The 24,007-nt window shown below is 37.4% G+C and overlaps 1 protein-coding gene across 1 annotated transcript in view; it reads right to left on the bottom strand.

The window, feature by feature from the left end:
- Positions 1-2,564: 2,564 nt before the first annotated feature.
- LOC126469583 (uncharacterized) overlaps positions 2,565-24,007 on the bottom strand; it is a 122,670-nt gene continuing 101,227 nt past the window's right edge. Inside the window, exon 8 of the mRNA XM_050096698.1 lies at positions 2,565-2,755. Coding sequence (XP_049952655.1) covers positions 2,565-2,755 — 191 coding nt within the window. The remainder of the gene's footprint in view (positions 2,756-24,007) is intronic.

Here is a 24,007-nt window from a genome sequence, read left to right as displayed (position 1 = left end):
GCTTTGCAACCTTATGCTGAGATAATTAAAGGACTTGACTGTGTCAAGCAGGACACTAGCAATATGATATCCCAACAGTATAGTTTTGTTCTTCCTACTCATCTGCATTAACTTATATTTTTTCACTTCCGTTCATCACACCTACTGGAAATTTTGTCTAAGTCATCTTGTACCTTCCTACAGTCACTCAATTTTGACAGCTTGCCCTACACCACAGCATCATCAGCAAACAACTTCAGAATGCTGCCCAGCCTGTCCACCCAATCATTTACTTATATAGAGAACAACAGTCAACAGCCTTGCCACAGTGATGACACCAGTTCCTGTCAGATCACCAAAGTTAAGTGCTGTTGGGCTGGACTAGAACTTGGATGGGTGACCATTTGGTCTGCTGAGTGCTGTTAGTGAGCAGGGTGCATTCAGCCCTTGTGAGGAAAACTGAGGAGCTCCTTGATTGAGAAGGAGTGGCTCCAGTCTCGTAAACTGACATACAGCTGGGAGACCAGGATGCATACCACATGACCCTCCATATCCACATGTAGTGATGCCTGTGGGCTGAGGATGACATGGCCTCCAGTCAGTACCATTTGGCCTTCATGGCCTGTTCGGGTGGAGTTTAGTTTTTCTTATAGAGAACAACAGTGGTCCTATCACACTACCCTGGTGCGCTCCTGATGATGCCCTTGTCTCTGATGAACACTCGCCTTCGAGGACAACATACTGGGTTCTATTATTTAATAGGTCTTTGGGCCTTGTGTGTATTTGTGAACTTATTCCATAGGCTCGTACCTCCATTAACAGCCTGCAGTGGGGCACCGTGTCAAATGCTTTTAGGAAATCTAGAGATATATAACCTGCCTATTGCCCCTCATCAATAGTCCACAGTACATCATGTGAGAAAAGGGCAAGCTGAGTTTCACATGAGCAATGTTTTCTAAAACTATGCTGTTTTGTGGACATAAGCTTCTCAGTCTCAAGAAAGTTTAATAAATTTGAACTGAGAATATCTTCAAGGATTCTGCTGCAAACTGAAGTTAGAGATATTGGTCTGTAATTTGTGGGTCCGTTCCTTTACCCTTCTTATATACAGGGGTCACCTTCGCTTTTTTCCATTTGCTTGTGATTTTGTAGTGGATGAGAGATTCATGATAAATTTGGGATAGCTAATGGGTCAATGCCATAGAGTACTCTTTGGAAAACTGAACTGGGATTCCATCTGGACCTGGTGATTTATTTGCTTTCAAATATTTCAGTTGTTTTTCTACGCCAGGGATGTTTATTACTATGTCATCCATAGAGGAGCCTGTTTGATGGTTAAATGATGATATGTGTGCATGGTTCTCCTGTGTAAATGATTTCTTGAATGTGAAATTTAAAACTTTAGCTTTCATTTTGCTATCTTCGATTGCCACAACGGACTGTTCAACAGGGGACTGACTAATAATCTTGGACCTGCTTAGCAATTTTACATAGGATCAGAATTTTCCTGGGTTCTCTGCCAGATCTTTTGCCAAGGTGTAACGGTGGTAGTTGTTGTATGCTTCACATATAGATCTTTCGATAGATGTACAAGTCTATACTAACCTTCGCTTCTCGTCATTTGCGCATTCCCTTATGAACCAAGTGTGCAACAGCCTCTGTTTCCTCAGCATCTTCTCAATTTTGTTGTTAAACCAAGGTGGGCCTTTTCCATGCTTTATCCACTTATTAGGCACATCACTCTTGAGACATCTATTTACAGTCTGCTTAAAGTTTGCCCGTAATTCCTGTACATCCATCTTACTGGAACTAAGTGATGTCAGTTGCCTGTCTAAGTGAGATGCTAACAACTGCTTAGTGCTTCAAACCCAGCCACCATCAGCTATTTGTTATTTAATGTTTATCATTTCAGGAAGGTTCTCAAAATTTTGTATTTTTTTAATGTCTACTTATTCTGAGCAGCACTGTCCAGTTCAGTTCTTTTCTGTTCTGTCTGTACACTGATATTCATAAAAATGTATTGTACTTGACTGACAACCATGCTTTAGGATTTGGACTTGATGGTGGTTATGATTTAATAATACCATAGCATTTTCTCATCACATAATTGCATTTTATCCACAGTTAAGGTTCTGAAACAACTCTTATAAGAAAATAAACTGCACAAATTGTCTAACTATTCTTTTCATAATCAACTTTATACAAATAATAAATATGTTATGTATCACTTATAATATACAACAAAATAAATAAGTAAAGTCAAAGAACAGGATTGCAATGTCACAATTGTTTGACAGGTAGAAATTCATGAAATTGAAATAACAGATATGTTCATTGATTCCCAAGGTAGACATACAAATTCAGAATTAATAGAAATTAAAACTATAGAGTCCCAAAATTGTTTGGTTTAAATGTTGGCTTCATAGAATTAAAAATTATTCAACTCTTGTGAACTTATGTATGGAAATAAGAAATCTTGTATAAATTTGATATTTATTATCGGAATTAAACCCTGCAGTAATATTTTGTGATCATTTTGTATAAAATTATATATACATTTAACAATTTTGTCTTATGAAACTGATTCAGACTGTGTATGCAGTACAATCAAGTTTTGTATTTAAATCAAATGTTGGTGAAATGGCAAAACCATCACTATCAAGACAGTACTGTACATCCTCTGTCTGCCATAAAGTGGGATAGTTCCCATTTCCTGAACAAGTTATCACAGGAGTAAATCCAGCAGCTGCATAGTATTTTGTGTCACGGGCACATCCTGTTAATGAGATAACACAGCATTTATTTATGTACCAATACAATGTATAATAAATATCTCAATTTGAAGATGGCTTGCAAAGTTCTCACTTGAAAAGGATAGGAAAAGAGCAATAAACATTATGCACACATTATTGACATACCATATTAGTGATTTTCCATACTTAGCAACAGGTACTAAAGTGGAGGGGCAATAATATTAAATTCATATAGAGGAAGTTGTGAACTTATGTATGGAAATAAGAAATCTTGTATAAATTTTATATTTTCTCCTAGCATTACTTTTCCTCATCAGATGTAGGTGATACCAAAAATATTTTCTACCTTTTAAAGAGGTTAATATTATCTCAGCTTTTTAACTAAAGGAATTTCATATGATTTTGTACATGATGTGGTATATTTCAGGCTATAATCCATAAAAAGAAATTACTTTGGTTTTGTTATTACAGTTGATATGTACTAGCTCTGTATGTACAGTTAAAATTACTATTTTTTTAATATTGGAATTTATGAAATATGTGGCACACTTAAAATATCTATTATTAATTGTGTAATCTGACAATATTTATTATAGAATGAGATTTTCACTCTGCAGCGGAGTGTGCGCTGGTATGAAACTTCCTGGCAGATTAAAACTGTGTGCCCGACCGAGACTCGAACTCGGGACCTTTTGCCTTTTATTTATTATGTTATTTATTATGTTTACTTTTGGATTCATTTATAAAATAATGATATAAATTGGTGGAGATTCATTTGTCAAAAAAATTTGTAATCTCCTTGGGATATTGTTAGTGCCGCAGAACGGATTAGTAGTGGGCATGCCTCTGATGTGATCAGATGTGTTTTTATATTTCTGGCAATAACAATGTACGAGGGCGGTTCAGAAAGTAACCTCCGATTGGTCACAGTGCGGGTTGTGGGGGGAGTAGCGACACCATCTGTGCGTTCACGCACTCAACAGGTCAGTCGGCATCAAGCCGTGGTCGAGTGAACGTCGTACCTGCGCTAGTTTAGTTTTTGTGGCAGTTTGAAATGTGTGCTGCAATAGAAAACCCCGCCAAATGTGAAGTGCGTGCTGTCATAAGGTTTTTTACAGCCAAAGGATATTCTGCAGCAGCTATTCATCGTGAGCTTTGTGCCGTGTACGGACCAAGAGTTATGAGTGAAGGAGTTGTCCGTGAATGGGTACGTTTATTTAAAAGTGGACGAGAAAACGTTCATGATGAAGAGAGGAGTGGTAGACCATCATTGGTGACTGACGAACTCGTTCAGAAAATTGATGCAAAAGTTCGTGAAAATCGACGTTTCTCAATGTCGGAGTTGTCTACTGGTTTTCCACAGATTTCTAAGACTCTCTTGTACGAGATAGTGACAGCAAGATTGGGTTACCGTAAGTTCTGTGCACGATGGGTGCCCAAAATTCTTACCGACCACCACAAAACTCAAAGAATGGCCTCTGCATTTGACTTTCTGTCACGTTATGAGGACGAAGGAGAACCATTGTTAAACAGAATCGTGACCGGTGACGAAACCTGGATTAAGTACGTGAACTCTGAGACAAAAGAACAATCAAAGATGTGGGCACGTTCAAATTCGCCTACCAAACCAAGAAAAGCCTCGCAAGATTTTTCTGCCAGAAAACTGATGGCAACGGTGTTTTGGGATGCCAAAGGGGTGTTGTTGGTTGAATTCATGGAACGTGGTACGACCATTAATCAAGACGTGTACTGTGAAACAATAAAAAAGTTACTACGGGCTATACAGAACAAACGCCGTGGTATGCTGACTTCTGGTATCGTTTTTTTGCACGATAACGCCCGTCCTCACTCTGCTCGCAGAACAACGGCCCTTCTTGAGTCCTTCAAGTGGGACGTTATCAACCATCCACCTTACAGCCCAGACCTGGCGCCAAGTGATTATCACCTCTTCATGCATTTGAAGAAATGGCTCGGGTCACAGCGGTTTGATGATGACAAAGAGCTCAAAGATGCGGTCACAGGCTGGCTCCAGGCACAAGCGGGTGATTTTTATGCAGAAGGAATTTCAAAGCTTGTGAAGAGATACGATAAGTGCCTCAATCGCTATGGAGACTATGTAGAAAAATAGTGCAAAGATGTAGTTGTAAGATGTATATATTAAAATATTTTTATTTAACTTGGTGTATTTTTTTAAATCAACCGGAGGTTACTTTCTGAACGGCCCTCGTAGTTTTCAGTTTTGAAGTGGAAATTCTAAAGACAGTGTGATATAGAAAAATATGAGAGAATAAAATTAACTATTGACGCAATTCTTCAGAAGTTATTACATCAATTGGAACCATGAAAGCCTGTGATATAAAAAATTTCAGTTTCAAGAGTCGACCCCTGGGTGTGAAGAACTGACACCAACTACGAGAAAAGAAGATAAGTAAACAAGTATATTGTAAATCTTACTCCTCTCGAAGCTTATTCAAAGATTTTACTGTGAAATCAGTGACAATCAACAAATGAGAGAGGGGTACAAAGCCTCAAAAATTTTAAAAACGTCAATATTAATAAACAAGATTTGCCAAATTATATTAACAATTATTTCATAGATTGCAACAACTTCATTAAGATTAAAATTTACAAATGAAGAAAAAGTTGAATATCCAAAAACAGCTTTTAGGATGAGGGTATGAAGTGTTGAAAGTGATACAAAGCTTGAAACCCGAAATGTTGGCTGGCATAGATGAGGCGCCTGTGTCAATCATAACAAGGACAGCACCACAAATTGCAAAGCCGTTTGCAAACATAGCCAATTTATCATTCAGTGAAGGAGCTTTCCCAGAAAGGCTGAAAATTTCAAAAGTGAAGCCATTATTTAAAAATGGCGACAAGTATAAGGTAAAAAACTATCCCCAATATTTCTCCTCTCAGCATTTTCTAAAATATTAGAAAAACTGATGAAGCATCGAATCAACAAATATCTAAATGACCATAATTTACTAACCAGAAATCAGCATGGCTTCCAAGCACGTAAAAATACCAAAACAGCAGTAATGTGCTACACTGAACAAATAATCAAAAATCTAGAAAAAGATTATAGCATAGTAGGACTAAATTTAGACCTCTCCAAAGCTTTTGACACTGTGAACCAGGACATTCTCTTAGAAAAATTGGAAGCGTTGGGTATACATGGGATAGGAAAAAAATGGTTTGAATCATACCTAAAAAACAGAACACAGTATCAGAGGCAAAAAATGTAGAAATAGGAGTACCACAAGGCAGCATCCTAGGGCCCATATTGTTTCTTGTCTATATAAATGATTTTCACACCTCAGATGATGCAGCCAAAGCAATAATATTTGCAGATGATACTAGTGTGATAATAAGTGCACCAAAGCAATTGCTACCAACAACTGCTGATAAAGTACTAAACTACATCCACTCTTGGTTCAATGCAAACAGGTTGACATTGAATATAAATAAAAGAAATTATATGCAGCTTGGGAAAAGATGTCAAAATGTAAATCTCGATCTGGTGTGGGGTGACAAAGCCTTAGACAGAGTGACATCCACAAAATTGTTGGGGATTCATGTGGATGAAAACTTAAATTTTAATGACCACGTAATAAAACTTGCACAGAAACTTAATTCAGCCTGTTTTGCCCCCAGAATTACTGCAAATGTTTGTACCTCAGAGGGTGCCAGAATGGCATATTTTGGCTATTTTCAATCTCTTGCCACATACGGAATAATATTTTGGCGTTCCACAACAGGGCGCCTCAAAACAAATTTTTTTGTTGCAGAAGAGGGCCATCTGAATAATAACTCACAGTCATCCACAGACACACTGCAAACCCATATTCAAAAAGCTTAGAATACTTACTATACCATCATTATACATACACAAATTTGTATTGTATGTCAGGACCCACATTGCAGATTTTCAGACAAATGCCGACTTTCATAACTACAATACCCGTAATAGCGCAGCACTCCATACTCAGCGAACAAAAAGAACGAATACGCAAAGGCATGTGAGCTATATCGGCGCAAAAGTGTACAACGCACTGCCAGTCAACATCAGGCAGTTAGAAGATGATAACAAATTTAAAACAGAATTTAAAAAATTTCTAGTGGAACAATGTTTTTAGTTGGTTGGTTGGTTGGTTGGTTGTTTGGGGGAAGAGACCAAACAGCGAGGTCATCGGTCTCATCGGATTAGGGAAGGAAGTCGGCCGTGCCCTTTCAAAGGAACCATCCCGACATTTGCCTGGAGAGATTTAGGGAAATCACGGAAAACCTAAATCAGGACGGCCGGACGTGGGATTGAACCGTCGTCCTTCCGAATGCGAGTCCAGTGTGCCAACCACTGCGCCACCTCGCTCGGTAATGTTTTTAGTCTGTAAATGACTATGTAGGTCAATAAATTTTTCTGATGATATTTATAAAGGCAAAATGGAAAATACTCTATCTGTACCTAATCATTCATTGCCTAATCATTCATTACATTTACATACTTAAAGGACAGCTGTTGTGTGATGTAAATATATACTTAAGCAGTATTGTGTATATAAGGACTTGCCATTTAGGGAGGACAAATCTAAAGCCTTATGAAAAACAGACTGTGCATTTAAAATAACAAGCAGAGATGTATATAGGCTATATTAATTTCATTGTATTATTATTAACTTCATTGTATTATTTTGTTTTGTACTTTTTTATGTATATATTGTTTGTGTCCCATTTCTTTGAAATGGCTTACATGTACCCTTGACAACATCCATACAATATTTATTGTCAACGGATGGATAAATAACATAATAAAATAAAACATAACAGATAGTTAAAGAAGTTAAACAAATTGTTATATGAAAAAAGATTTTTGGAAGAGAAAGGTATAATTAATAAACTGAAGTTCCAGTAATCTACTAAGTACCATAAACTAGGTCTACAACTTTGCTTCTTCCATTTTTTCTCGAAGTTTGGGGCTTTATTGTGAAAAACTTACAAAAAAAATTATGATTCATAGTATTGCCCATCGCAGGCCACTACATTCTCCCATCTTTTGGATAGCATATGAATCCTGTGGTGAAGAACTGTGTGTCTTTTGTGGGCATCCATGAATGGATTCAATTTTGCACTTGTTCATATGATCGGAAGTACTGGTCAGCCAGACTGTATGCCACTGATTGAAAAAGGTGGTAGTCAGAGAGAGCAATGTATGAGGAATACGGCAGGAGTGATAGGACTTCTCATTTCAAATTTTCATGTATATTCTGACGGATTTTGTGACATGGGGTCGAGCACTGACCTGATGCAAAACTACCTATACCTGTTTATTACTGTATTGTGGCTGTTTGTGTTTCAGTGCTGGGCTCAAACACATCAATTGCTTTTGATAATGACACCCTGAGACTGTCTTCATCTGTTTCAGTAGCTACAAAAATGTTCTGTCGTCCACTGCCATGCTGGTCTTCAGCATCAAAATCACCATTCTTAAGGCATTGAAAACATTCTCTGTATGTTCTTCCACCAATAGTTCCCTCACCATTTGTCTTACCCAGAATTTTAAGAGCCACGGCTGCAGATTTCTTCATGTTAAAGCAGGAAATTAAAACTTCACGCAAATGGCGAGAAATGGGTACGTAAGTTGATGTACTTAATCGAGAACAACCTTATGATGCAATCACAAATTGACTAATATTTTTATGGCATTATGTTTACAGATGCCTAAGCTTATTGTATTACACCTATGACCAACCACCCGAACCCCACTTGCCGCTACTGCTGTCTATTGCAAAACAGGGGAAGCAAAGTTGTAGACCTAATACTTGGAAAAATTTTAATGTTAATAATAAAATAAATAATGCATTTATTTATGAACATACAAATAAGACATAAGTTATTGGACTGACATACAACTGTATAACACAAGTTATGTGGAATCAAATTAACTTTCTAATTTAACATTATTTTTTCAAATTATGTTCCAAAAAATATTTTTTTTATAAATGAAGGACAGCCTATAATGAATGACATCACATATAAACATATAAAGACAGCTTTTAAAGCTCAAAATAATGAATTACAAAATTCTGAAGATTACAAATAATAAACATCTGAGTCTACTCATGCACTGGACTTCAACTAAAATAACCTGATACTTGAGGTCATTTTTTAGTTTCTGTGGAATGTAATACAGCACTGATTCTGAGTATCAGGGCTTCGACAGTTTTTTGGAAGATTTGTGGAGGTATGTGGCTTAGACATCTATGCACAGGTCATGTAATTTACAAAAATAACAAGACGCTGGTTTGCGTACACAGTGATGGTGCCTGATAGTGACCCAGATTGGTTCCGTAGGGTATAAATCAGATGAATTTTGTCACAAAGACACCAAAGTGAATTCACTATAATGCTCCTCAAACCACTGTAGCATGGTTCTGGCTCCAGGATATGGACAATTATACTGCTGGAAGAAGACATTGCTGTTGGGAAATACAAGCATGAAGGCACGCAGGCATGTCTTTGATTACTACCACAGGTTTCATGCAAGTCACAAGTGCAGGAGAACGTCTCCCATAGAGTAATATTGTTCCCACCAGCGTGCACCCATGGTGCGCTGCATGTTTTGAGCCACAATTCACTTCAACAATCGTCTTTGTGGAGATGACCATCAAACTAATGTAGCAAAAATGTGATTCAACCGAAGAGCAGATATTTTCCATTGATCAACTATCCTGTGCCCATTGCAGTCATAATTAATGATGTCATTGGGTCGTCTTGTGAACATATAGGGGTGGTCTGCTGCAGCAATCCATGTTCAACCATGTACCGTTAACGGTGTGCTCCAAAACACTTGTGCATGCACCAGCAGTGTGCTGTTTTGGCAGAGATGCTACAGATCATCATCTATCCTACTTGATAGAGCAGAGAAGCCTCCGAGTCCCCTGTTCTGTGGAGAGTCATGGATGTTCAACCATTTAGTGCCTAGTGCTGGTTTCACTGTAGTTCAGTCTCTTCCCGTTGTTTCTCATGACAGCAGCATATGAGCATTTTAACCAGCTTCACTGTTTTCAAAATACTCGTTCACAGGCTCTGCATAATAATAATCTGCCCTTTGTCAAAGTCACTTATTTCAATGGATTTTCCCATCTGCAGCACATACCTTCACTAGGGTGACCCCTATCCATGTGTGCTCCACTTAAATACTTTTGTTACTGTATCAAATACTCAAATGCCACCAGGCGGCATCCAGCATCACAGTGGGTAGTGGTCATAAGGTTGATTGATCAGTGTACATAAGAATTAATCTTGCAACTCCTAAAACATTGTAAATTAGCCATATTTGCAGTTAGAATCATTGCAAATCTTTGGGAGAGACAAATCAGTAAGTTAATATATTTTGTATATTTACATTCAATATGGAATAATCTACATCAGCATATATACATCTGCATACATACTCCGCAAGCCAGCATACAAGAAGTGGCAGAGGATATCCTGTACCACAATTAAATGACTGTCTGTATGCTCCATGTGAGCCCTAATTTCTTGTATCTTCTCTTCATGTTCCTTATGCAAAATGTATGTTGGTGGCAGTAGAATCGTTCTTCAGTCAGCTTCAAATGCAGGTTCTCTAAATTTTCTCAATAGTGTTCCTTGAAAACAATGTTGCTTTCACTCCAGGGATTCCCATTTGAGTTTCTGAAGCATCTCCATAACACTTGAATGTTGTTTGAACCTACCAATAACAAATATAGCAGCCCACCTCTGAACTGCTTTGATGTTGTCCTTTAAACCAACCTGGTGTGGATCCCAAAAACTTGGGCAATACTCAAGAACAGGTCACAGTTGCATCCTATTTGTGGCCTGCTTTATAGATGAGCCATGCTTTCCCAAAATTCTCCCAGTAAACTGACATCAACCATTCACCTTTCCTACCACAATCCTCACGTTTGTTCCATTCCATACTGCTTTGTATTGCTACACCCAGGCATTTATATGGCATGATTGTGTCAAGCAGGAGACTAATAATGTTGTATCTGAAAATTAAGGGTTTGCTTTTGCTGCTCATTTGCGTTAGCTTACGTTTTTCTATGTTTGGAGATAAATGCCATTTTGACACCAATTAGAAATGTTGTCTAAGTCATCTTGTATCCTCCTACGGTCATTCCACTTAGACATCATCCTGTATGCCACAGCATCAGCAACAAACAACCACAGATTGCTGCCCACCCTGCCTGCCAGATTGTTCATATATATAGAAAATTATAACAGTCCTATCACATTCTCTGGGGCACTCCTGACAGTACCCTTTTTTTTAATGAACACTCACTGTCGAGGACAACATACTTGGTTCTATTACTTAAGAAGTCTTTGAGACACTCGCATATCTCGGAACCTATTCCATGTGTTCATACCTTTGTTAACAGTCTGCAGTGTGGCACCATGTCAGATGCGTCGACGTATGTGGTATCAGCATGATGGTGCACCTGCACATTCCACAATTAACACTAGGCTGACCCTTGACAGCATGTTCGACGGGCGTTTCATAGGACGTGGAGGGCGCATAAATTGGCCAGCCCGTTCTCCTGATCTTACACCTCTGGACTTCTTTCTGTGGGGTACGTTAAAGGAGAATGTGTACCGTGATGTGCCTACAACCCCAGAGGATATGAAACAACGTATTGTGGCAGCCTACGGCGACATTACACCAGATGTACTGCGGCGTGTACGACATTCATTACGCCAGAGATTGCAATTGTGTGCAGCAAATGATGGCCACCACATTGAACATCTATTGGCCTGACATGTCGGGACACACTCTATTCCACTCCGTAGTTGAAAACGGAAACCACGTGTGTACATGTACCTCACCCCTCACGGTAATGTACATGTGCATCAGTGAAAAAGACCACTAAAAAGGTGTTATCATGTGGACGTAATGTGCTGTTCCAGTCTCTTCTGTACCTAAGGTCCATCACCATTCCCTTTGGATTCCTACTTAATTCAGTGCTCTCCGATACACATGATCGAACAGCGGAGGAGTGGTACTCAAGCGTCAACTTTAGGTTACAATATCTCCGGATGTAATTAACATTTTACAATGCAACAAACAGCATTGATTACATATTTGGTTATATGTTCAGATGTGCTAACAAAACTAATGGGGTTCCATTTAAAAAAACGTATGTTTGTGTTAAAAAACATACTTCCATGCATTTTTTTATATTTTGTATTAACCAATTACACTAGCCCCTCTCCTCACGTTTGGTCTGTGGAATCGATTTGTCAGTATTTGATGTGGTTTACGAAATATATCCAGCGGTAATGTTAGGTGACTCACCCTGTATATATATATATATATATATATAGACACACACACAGAGGGAAACATTCCAGGTAGGAAAAATATATGTAAAAACAAAGATGATATGACTTACCAAATGAAAGTGCTGGCAGGTCGACAGACACACAAACAAACACAAACATACACACAAAATTCAAGCTTTCGCAACAAACTGTTGCCTCATCAGGAAAGAAGGAAGGAGAGGGAAAGACGAAAGGATGTGGGTTTTAAGGGAGAGGGTAAGGAGTCATTCCAATCCCGGGAGCGGAAAGACTTACCTTAGGGGGAAAAAAGGACGGGTATACACTCGCACACACACACATATCCATCCACACGTATACAGACACAAGCAGACATATTTAAATATGTCTGCTTGTGTCTGTATATGTGTGGATGGATATGTGTGTGTGTGCGAGTGTATACCCGTCCTTTTTTCCCCCTAAGGTAAGTCTTTCCGCTCCCGGGATTGGAATGACTCCTTACCCTCTCCCTTAAAACCCACATCCTTTCGTCTTTCCCTCTCCTTCCTTCTTTCCTGATGAGGCAACAGGCATATATATATGGTTATAATAAAGGGAAACATTCCACGTAGGAAAAATATATCTAAAAACAAAGATGATGTGACTTACCAAATGAAAGTGCTGGCAGGTCGACAGACACACAAACAAACACAAACATACACACAAAATTCAAGCTTTCGCAACAAACTGTTGCCTCATCAGGAAAGAGGGAAGGCGAGGGAAAGACGAAAGGATGTGGGTTTTAAGGGAGAGGGTAAGGAGTCATTCCAATCCCGGGAGCGGAAAGACTTACCTTAGGGGGGAAAAAAGGAAAAAAGGACGGGTATACACTCGCACACACACACACACATATCCATCCACACATATACCATATGTGGATGGATATGTGTGTGTTTGCGAGTGTATACCCGTCCTTTTTTCCTTTTTTCCCCCCTAGTAAGTCTTTCCGCTCCCGGGATTGGAATGACTCCTTACCCTCTCCCTTAAAACCCACATCCTTTCGTCTTTCCCTCTCCTTCCCTCTTTCCTGATGAGGCAACAGTTTGTTGCGTAACCTTGAATTTTGTGTGTATGTTTGTGTTTGTTTGTGTGTCTGTCGACCTGCCAGCACTTTCATTTGGTAAGTCACATCATCTTTGTTTATATATATATGAAAATCTGTAATAAATTAAAAGGGAACAAGTTAATGCAGATGAATATAGGTCCACTTAAAAGAAAGCTATATGAGGCACTGACACTGAAATGTTATTACTCACTGGATGAATTCATACAGGACCAACTGGAAATTTGAGCTGGATACAATGTGTTACGTATTCCAAGAAGTGTCATTATAGTGTTATTATTTATTTTATTGCTATTATATATTAGTGTAAAAAAGTGTATTATAAATTTTTGACATGCCTCCTGTACAAATGTACATCATGAGATGAATAAATCACATTTCCAATTCGATAAAATGCTCTCTGAATTTGAAGAAGCATTATAAAAAGTCTTCTTCTTCAATTTTTTATTACTACTCTTTATAAACATCAATACATCCTAAATTGTTTGAAATACTTGCAAATTGTTTAGAACATATTCTGCATTAACTGTAATAAACTACAAAACTGTAAACCATTTACAAAAGAAATAGTGCATGAAAGAAACAGGTGCTGATTTTCACTATATTAAGAGCTGAAAAAGTACCCAATTTTTGGCAAAGAGCACATCGGACCACTTTCAGACTATTTATCAATTGCTCCACTCTCCAAAGCGTGTGGGAAAAAGTAAACACTTAACTCTTTATGTGCAAACTCTGATTTCTCTCATTGTATCATGATGGCCATTTCTGTTCCCAGAGTGTGGTTAATAATGGAAAATATAAATAATAATTAGATTGCCCTTAATTTGTGTATTCACATAAATGTATTATTCTGAATACACTGATATATGGAACAATCTCGTAGATGGCAATGACAAAGATAAAACAACGAACCAGATAACTGACATAACATTACTGCTTAATCTGTCACTGAGATCAACTTATGAATAAGATACATGTGTCACTCCTCAGTAAACGGTTTGGTTAATACATCAGCAGGTATTTTCTTTGACTGTACACACTCAACAATAATCTCACTTCTTTTCATACATTGTCTAATGAAATGTCCTTTAGCACAAACAAACTAGAATGCAATACAGTATTTTGTGATAGTTTAATAGAACTCTGGTTGTCATGAAAATGATCACAGGATCATAATACTTATTATTTAACAAGTCTCCTGTCAGCCATCTCGAATACATTGCACCCTTGAATGCAGAATTAGCAGCTGCATATTCAGCTTCTGTAATTGAGGTTGCAACATTCTTCAGTTTCTCACTTTTCCAGGAAATTACGTTTTTTCCCCAACAGAAAACCATTCCGATATTGTGACAACCCAGTAGTTAAATCAAAATTTGAGCCAACAAAGCAGTTACATGCAGATATTTAAAATCCCCTCTGTTAAACACCATTCCATAATGCATAATAGACTTGAGACAATGAAGGACTCTTTTTTTGTTGCATTCTGGTATGTACTAGCAAACTTACAGTTATAGTGGATTAAAATAGCAGTTGCATATGATATATCAAGTCTTGTATTTGTACTGATACACAGCAAACACCCCATGAGTTCTTGATACAACACTTGAACTTATCACCATGCACATCCCAAAACTTTAATCTAGCTTCTGCTGGTGTTCCTATGGGGGTGCAATAAAACATATTAAAATGTTTCAACTGTCATCTTGTTCCAAGCTCATCTTGTTCCAAAAAATGTGATAAAAGAAAAAAGGGTAAATTGTGGTACACCAAAGTGTTGGAGAATTTAAAAAATAAGCAGCTGCTGTAAAAATGCCTTGACGAAGTAAATAATTCTAACGAAAGTAAAGATCTCAAAATAACCACTAAGAAACTGTATAAGAAGGAGCTACAGTTGGCTAAACAAAGATACAATACCAATCTCATAAAAAATAGTATAAACCAGTGCAAAACAGCCTGATCAGTAATTAATACTGTTAAAGGTGAAATCATGAATTTTGATAAGGCCCTCCCAATACCAGCAGAAACGTTCAACAAATATTTTGTAACTTGTGCTGATGAAATCAAAAAGTTGATCAGCAAGCCCAGTGTAACATATATAGATTATCTTATGAGCACAAACTTTAATCATAATCAGGCTAGACCTGCGTTGGAACATTTCAAAGAGGTATGCTAAGATGAAGTTCTTAAAATTGTCAAAGAAATGAAAAATTCATGTGGTACAGCTATTTTTTAATATGTCAAACAATCTACTGAAAGAAATAATACATTATATTGCAGCAGCATTAACATATTCTATAAACGTATGTCTCATAGAATGGTTTTTTCTGATTCTCTCAAACTATCCAAAGTGACTCCAGTCTTTAAAAAGGGTAACAAATCTGATCCAGCAAACTAAAGGTCAATTTCAGTAATTCCAGTACTAGCCAAAGTCTTTGAATTCATAATGTATCAGCAGATGTATGAGTACCTAGAACTAAATGATATGTTAAGTGCATCACAGTTTGGTTGCAGAAAAGAAAAGTCAACTATACATGCCAGAGAACACTTAATGAGAGACATTTTAGCAGTATTTGAGGACCGTGCTCACATACAGGTAACCTTATGTGATTTGAGCAAGGTCTCTGACTGTGTTGACCACTCTGTTTTGCTCTCTAAACTTGATTTCTGTAGAGTATGTGACAAAAGTTTGAAACTCATCAAATCATACCTTAAGAAAAGGAAGCAAGTGGTGAGTTCACGAAGTCATCTGTCAAACACTCTTGAGGTTCAACATGGAGTGCCATGGGGATGTAAATTAGGACTAATTCTATTCCGTGTACATACAAACAACTTACTGGGAAACAAAGATGTAAACAATACAATACAATATGTATGCAGATGATACAACTTCCGTATCTGTGAACCATGTACTTCATAACCTTGTTAGTAGTATCAATTTGGCAAAAGGAAATAGAATATCATGATTTAATGCAAATGGTCTACTATTAAATGAGCAAAAACCTGGAATACTTGGTTCAGTCTATCAAAGACTGTAAAAATAAAAAAACAAAATGCAAAATTTTTTGGTATCATACTTGAATAAACTAACATGGAACTCTCATGTTGAACACATAGTGGTTAAGCTGTCAAGAGTTATATATCTGCTGAAGAGACTGATATGGTATGTGACATTTGATTATGTTAGGATAGCACACTTTGCTTTCTTTCAGTCTGTTTTAAGGTATGGGTTAATACTCTGGGGAAACAGCAAAAAAAGGTAAGTGAGATCCTGGTGATCCAGAAGAAAGCAATCACAGTAATGGCAAAGGTAGATAATAGGACACATTGTTCATTAAATATAGAATATTAACAATTATTAATCAATATATTCTTGATAATGTTAACTATATACTTCCTGAACTACCAAATTTAGGTGTAATGAATCAAAGGCATAAGTATAATACAAGAATCTGTACTTTTCTGCTCTTGCCACAAAACAGATTAGCAAAAACTAACAATAGTCATAAGTACAAGGAAATTAAAATATATAACAAATTGTCTAAACATGCCTCAAGCATGCCAATCAAAGTATTTAAGGAAAAGTTGCACAGCTTCTTGTTAAGAAACCCACTCTATTCATCAGAAGAATTTTTATAAATGCCCAATATCAACTTAAATATGTAAAAATGTGTTTTATAAAATTAACAGATTAAGTGAACTGACAATGTGTAATGCATGTAATACTGCTGAATGATTAGTGAAGAATCTGAATCTGACATTTGCAATATAACCTTTTTGGACAAGTTTTAAATTGTCTTCCCCCCAGTTTCTAATTCTACATGTGCCTAGACAGGACTTTGCTTCTCCTAGATATTTAACTTCATAAAGCTGAGATAATCACAAATGCAAATTGTCTTTTATCACAATGTTGTTACAGAAGATATAAAAATCATCTATATACTAAGAAATAATTGCAAGTTTTTTATCTGACATTTTAATTAACACATAACCCTCATTGGTATTTGCAACATAACCTAGTTCTAAAATCACATTTTTGCCTTTTCATTCCACTGTCTAGATGACTGTTTTAAACCATAAATAGCCATTTCCTTCTGATACAAAACAATTTGGATGCTTCATGAGAATAGTTTCTTCCAAGTCCTCATATAGGAAAGCAGTTTTAATATCCAAATGTTAAATCTTAATATCGAGATTTACAGATAAACTAATGACATCTCTAAGAGTACTACATCTCACAATTGGTAAAAAGGTTTCATCGTTACTTATACCAAATTTTTGAGTGTATCCCTTCTCAATACATCTAACACAATTGAGTGCTGCACCATCTGCATCCCTTTCCAACTTAATACTCACTTGTTACCTACAATACTTTTACTCTTTGGTGCATCCAATGTGTGTCCACAAGTTCCCAAACACTATTGTCTGGGAAACACTTTATTTCCTCTTCCATGGCCTTTATCCACTCTTCTGTGTCACTCCTCAACATGGCATCCTCCGGACTCACAGGATCTTCACCAAAACTGGAAATATCACTCACCAAGTAGGTAAGTACTTCATTGGTTTGGGTGCATGGATTGACCTGCTGGCTGGCTGGTCCTCTTCTGGAGCACCAGGGTACATTGGTATCACCTCCTCTATGTCTAACACTCACTGAGCATCCAACATGATGTCTGGATCTTGATTGGCCTTGTCACTGTCACTCCCAGCACTGCTTTCCTTGCCCCATTCAGCGTACTTTTCACTTGGCTATGCTGGTACCCTGGTACTGACAATCATGCATTCATTTTCCAGAAAAGTAACACCCCTGTCTTTCACTATTTTCTGTGGATCAATTAGTCTGTAACCTTTATTCATTTCATCATAACCTACAAAAGCAAACTCCTTAGCTTTGATATCCCACTTTCTTCAGTTTTGACCTTGTAGAGGAAGAAAGGTTCTACAACCAAATACTTTCAGGTGGTTTAAAGAAGATACTTTTCCTTTCTGTCACTGCTGTGGAGCCTTACCATTTAATGCTCTGTGAAGAACATGGTTGTTTATGTAAACAAAGTTACTGCATGCCTCTGCCCAACAGTGCTTAGGTAGACCAAATTCTTGTAACATAAATCATGACATCTCCCAATTTGATCTGTTAGTCCTTTCCACTACACTGTTTCATTCTGACACACTTATCTGATGTTCAATCCCATTATATCTGAGGGATGAATCAAGTGCAGAGTTTACAAATTCACTTCCATTGCCTCTTCTAGTAGCTTTGATTTCTTCACCACCTCTATTTTCTGTCAAAGCTTTGAACTCATAGAAAAAATCAAATGTTTGATCTGTACTTTTGGAAAAATAAAAGAATGGACTTCTTGAATAATCATTCACTGGGACATACATGTACTTCTATATATCATGGGACACCTGCTGTATGCGGCCACATAAATTTGTATGCACCAAGCCAAGTGACACTGTTTCACATTGTCCCCCAGCCTTAGGAGATGGAAATGTAGACACCTTACAAAGCACACATGATTTACACTTGTCAGAGTCACAACACTCCATTATGCCTCCACTCTGTAAACATAACTTAAGACGAGTGTCAACTCTAACATGTCAAAGTATACCTGTACAGTGCCATAAGTCTTCCATAGTGCTTCATTTTCAAACAGTTAGAGCATGCTCATCTGAAAATACAGGTTCAACATTTTAAGTTTTTAAATACCATTTGACTTCAATCCAGAACAATGAAGATCACCCATTTTGAACACCTGACATCCATCTTCATAAAAAAAAAAACATTTATGCCTTTCTTAACCAAAGCAGTAACCGACAACAAATTAATGGTTAATCCAGGAACAAGAATAACATTCCTGATTGAAGATTTATCTAGTGAATTGACAACAAGATCTTCCTTCCCTTCACTTACTAATCCAACATTATCAACACACTTCACTTTTTTTAAATTTTCTGGTACAAAATCTTGAAACCATTCCTTTCTTGAAGTCATGTGCGACGGTGCTCCGTAATCAAGGGTCCACTCATTCTGGCTGAAATCTGACACATTAAGTGCACAAAACAATGACTTGTCTGCCCCCTTTGAACCCTTGTTTGACAATAGTTGCTCCTGGGGACAGTCAGACATGGAATGGCCACACATCCAGCAATTAAAATATTTTATTTTCTTCTTTTCTCATTTGCTTTTGGAGAAACTCTTCCGTGATTTCTTACAGTGTTTTATGAAAAAGTGCTATCATCACCATCTTTGTCCAATTCGAGATATTCTTCTGCATTTTCATTTAGCAACTTTGCTTTGATGTTTTCTGATGTGAAATTTTCATCGGTTGTACTGGAATCTACACCCATAAGGTAAGACAGACAAACTTTTGGTAACCCTCTTAACATAATGAGTGCAATTAGTTTTTCTTTAACTATTTTGCATATGCTTTGTAGTTTGTTGGCAACATCCAGAATAAGAGTTATGCAATTCTGGACATTTCACTGAAGTGTGAATAATGTAATGTCTGACAGGGCATTCTACAGAGCCATCCACCTTACCAACAAGCAGGTTTTCCAGGGTATCACAAGCTTCCTTTGCCATTGTTGTGTTTTCCACATGTTCATAAAGAGACTGATCCACATACTAAAGGATAAGTGCCCATGCACATGTAACCTTCTCTGCATTTGTAGCAGCAGTTATACCAATGGCATTGTCTCTTAATTTTTCATGCATTAGAATGAGTTTCATTCCAAACTTGTGTGTGTTGTAATCATTCTTGCCTTGCAGTTTGTCTACCACTAGTGGTTTTCATCAAACTTATATTTTAAAACATTTTTGGAAACTTGAATTCATGTACACTGAATCATGTAACTGATTGTTTTCAAAAACTGAGAGTTCATATGATGATGAGTTTAACAAAACACATATCATAACAAGTTCCACTCACTACATAGTCACATAATGTAATGCAGTTGTCCAGTTATTTATATTTCTGACAAGATGGCATACATAATTTGCTGCACAGATTAACTGTCCAGGGTCCATAACCTGTTAGCAGAGCATTGTTAGTGATGGAAAATATAAACGAAGTTGAAAAAAAGTCATGGGATACATCCTAATATCATGTCAAACCTCCTATTGCCCAACGTAGTGCAGAAACTTGATATGGCATGGACTCAACAAGTCACTGGAAGTCCCCCGCAGTAATACTGAGCAATGGTGCCTCTACAGCCATCTGTAATTGCAAAAGTGTTGCTGGTGCAGGATTTTGTGCACAAGCTGACCTCTCAATCATGTTCCATAAATGTTCAATGGGATTCATGTTGGTTGAAATGGGTGGCCAAATCATTTGCTTGAACTGTCCAGAATGTTCTTCAAACCAGTTGTGAAAAATTGTAGCCCAGTGACACAGCACATTATCATCCATTAGAGTTCTATCATTGTTTGGGAACACCAAATCCATGAGTGACTGCAAATGATCTCCAAGTAGCCAAAAATAACCATTCCCAGTCAACAATCAGTTCAGTTGTCTCAGGGGACACAGTCCATTCCCTGTAAACTCAGTACACACCATTACGGAACCACCACTGGTTTGCATGGTGCATTGTTGACAACTTGGGTCCATGGCTTTGTGGGGTCTGCATCACACTCAAACCATATATCAGTTCTTACCAACTGAAATCAGGAGTCATATGACCAGGTCACATATTCCAGTCATCTAGGGTCCAACCAATATGGTCATGAGCCCAGTAGAGTCACTGCAGGACATGTTGTGCTGTTGGCAAAGGAACTCATGTCGGTCATCTGAGGCCGAAGCCCATTAACAACAAATTTTGTTGGACTGTCCTAACAGATAGATTGATTGCATGTCCCACATTGATTTCTGTGATTATTTCATGCAATGTTGCTTGTCTGTTAGCACTGACAACTCTATACAAATGCCACTGCTCTTGGTCATAAAGTGAAGGCCGTCGGTCACTTCATTGTTTGTGGTGAGAGGTAATGTCTGAAAAGTGGTATCCTCAGGACACTCTTGACTGTGGATCTTGAAATATTGAATTTCCTAACAATATCTGAACAGAATGTCCCATACATCCAGTTCCAACTACCATTCCATGTTCAAAGTCAGTTAATTGCCATCATGCAGCCATAATCACACCATAAGTCCTTGCATGTAAATTGTGTGAGTACAAATAACAGCTGTGCCAATGCACTGCTCTTGTATAGGTTGGTTGGTTGTTTTGGGGAAGGAGACCAGACAGCGAGGTCATCGGTCTCATCGGATTAGGGAAGGACGGGGAAGGAAGTCGGCCGTGCCCTTTGAAAGGAACCATCCCGGCATTTGCCTGGAGCGATTTAGGGAAATCACGGAAAACCTAAATCTGGATGGCTGGACGCGGGATTGAACCGTCGTCCTCCCGAATACTGCTCTTGTATACCTTGTGTATGTGATACTACTACTATATGTGTATGTGCATATCACTATCCCATGACTTTTGTCACCTTAGTGTACATAACGATTACATTGTTCATAATTTGTGTTTTCATCAAAACACATCATGTAGCACATACAGACAAAAGGAATAACCACAAATACCAAATTGTGAGAAGTACAAGGTCCATGCTATGATACAGAAACAAAGAATGACAGTAGCATTCATAGTGGCCTGGCAGTGAACTTCAAATACAGGAAAATATGGTGTGAAAATCTGTATTCTTGCTGTTCAAAATATGAGTATCAGATGATAATATTTTTCACTTATGTTTTTGGGGTGGGCCTCATAGTCTGTCAGTAAAATGTCTATTCAGGGAAGCTTTTCTGAACTTACAAAGGAATATAGGTATTCAAGTAATCTCAATGAAAAACTGAGATAAAATTCTTATAGAGGAGGTTGACAGTCATGTAAAATTATGTAATTGATGCCATGGTCACCTTTTGAATGTAAAATTATTTACTTAAAACCCAATATTGCAAATTGGGCTATGTGGCCATTTAATTCCACTTTAGCATTTGTCAAAACCTAAAAATCAAGTAGCATGATGTGGCAGAGCATCTGGTTTCATCCTATTCTGTTCCTGATGATGATCTGGTATCTATTGTACTCTTTGAATTCCGTTTGAATATGCTGATAGTATTCTGCTTAATTTTTGCTCAACTCCATAATACAATACTTGGTGGGATAAATGATTCCATATTTGCAATGTTACTGAAATTTGATTTATGGTCATAAGGCCATGGTCCAAGGCTAAATGTATGCCTAATGTTTCACCATACACTGCTGGAGACTTCATCAGAGGTTTTAATAAGTCAGAAAGCTGTTAAAGATGCAAAAGAAACTCAGCAGGTTGAATTGTTTATATGTATCCATGTAATGGTCAGTTCATGATTCCATCATACCACTGCCTAAGATGAAAGGAGTGACACTAATGTATGCTAAGGAGTGGTCTGATGATGTAATGGACTGATTATTGCACGAATACATATAAACAGTTTGGCTTGCTGAGCTTGTTTTGAGTCTGTTACAGCTTTCTGAGTCCTTAAAGCCTCTGATGAAGCCTTCAGCAGTGGAAGACCAAATCTTAGATAGAGATTTTTGCCTTGGACCGTGGCCTTATACTCATAAATCAGATATCAGCAACAACAGAGATACCAACCATGAACGCCTGCTTTTTATAACTCCATGTTTGTTTTTGTTTCATATAAAAGCTGGTTTCATTGCATGGTATTCTGTGGATTGATGTCTATTGGTTAGTGATTATGAAACCATGTGTGAACTGATTGAATTAAACACATTGTAAGTATATCACTAGTATTGTACATCACTTTTTCGCATCCATTTTTCATACTTAACTGCATTTAATGGATGCCTCTGAATTTTTCATTGGATTGTGAGGATGATTCTAGTTCATTGATTTCTGCAAAAATGTATTTTTAATGCCTCTTAACAATGTGTGAACACATTAATGCAAATACTGTAGCATTCTCAGCATTTGCACGGAAGAATGCTCTAGTCACTAAAAACACATCTGAATCCATTCTCTGCAAATCACAGTGAAATGCATGGCAATCAGTGGCAAGAAGTAACACCATTCAAAGCAGAATTACATACTCATTTCATAACAAGATGTAATAAAGTTTAATACCAATTCTGCCAAAAATTACTAACATGGACTTCTTCATGAAATGTGATAAGGTATTCAAAATAGATGCAAACAAAAGTAAAGTAGAATAAAAACAATATTCTTGCAATGCATTTAAATCAAGCACTTTACACATGAATTTGTAAGCAGCGACAAATATACATAAATCCACAGAACACCACTGATGAAACAAGCTTTTGTTTCATATGAAACAAAAACAAATATGGAATCATTTACTCTGCTTAGTATTATGGATGCAAGCAGAAATCAAGTATAATAGAAGCAACATATTTACAATGCAATGCAGAGAGCAGTATACCAAAGAATTTGAGAATTTGTAATCAGAAACACAGTATGATGAAGCCAGATTCTGTTTACTATGGAACAAAAACAAATAAGAAAGACTTTAAACCAACCAATAAGATAACAAGACAATGGATTGATAGACTTACAGTGGATCAAGCGGCCTGGCAATGAAACAAGGTCATGCTACCAGAAGTCCTTATATGTGTTTCACCCCCATTGGAACAATGACTTAAAGAGAGTCCACACCTTTTAGATAGCAATGACAAGTTTGAAATAAGGAGCAATTTCTCCCTAAATAGGTGGGAACCAACAAAATATTTTGGCATTCAAAGGAGAAAGATGGTAATTGAAATTCCATGAAAATACGAGGGTTGGAACTTTAATAGTGGCAACTATTTATTTACAACTCATACAAAATAGATA

The sequence above is a fragment of the Schistocerca serialis genome, chromosome 3 (genome assembly GCF_023864345.2).
Source record: "Schistocerca serialis cubense isolate TAMUIC-IGC-003099 chromosome 3, iqSchSeri2.2, whole genome shotgun sequence".
Classification (NCBI taxonomy): Eukaryota; Metazoa; Arthropoda; class Insecta; order Orthoptera; family Acrididae; genus Schistocerca; species Schistocerca serialis.
Note: the sequence above shows the minus strand (reverse complement) of the source record. Positions and strands in the feature narration are given on the sequence as shown.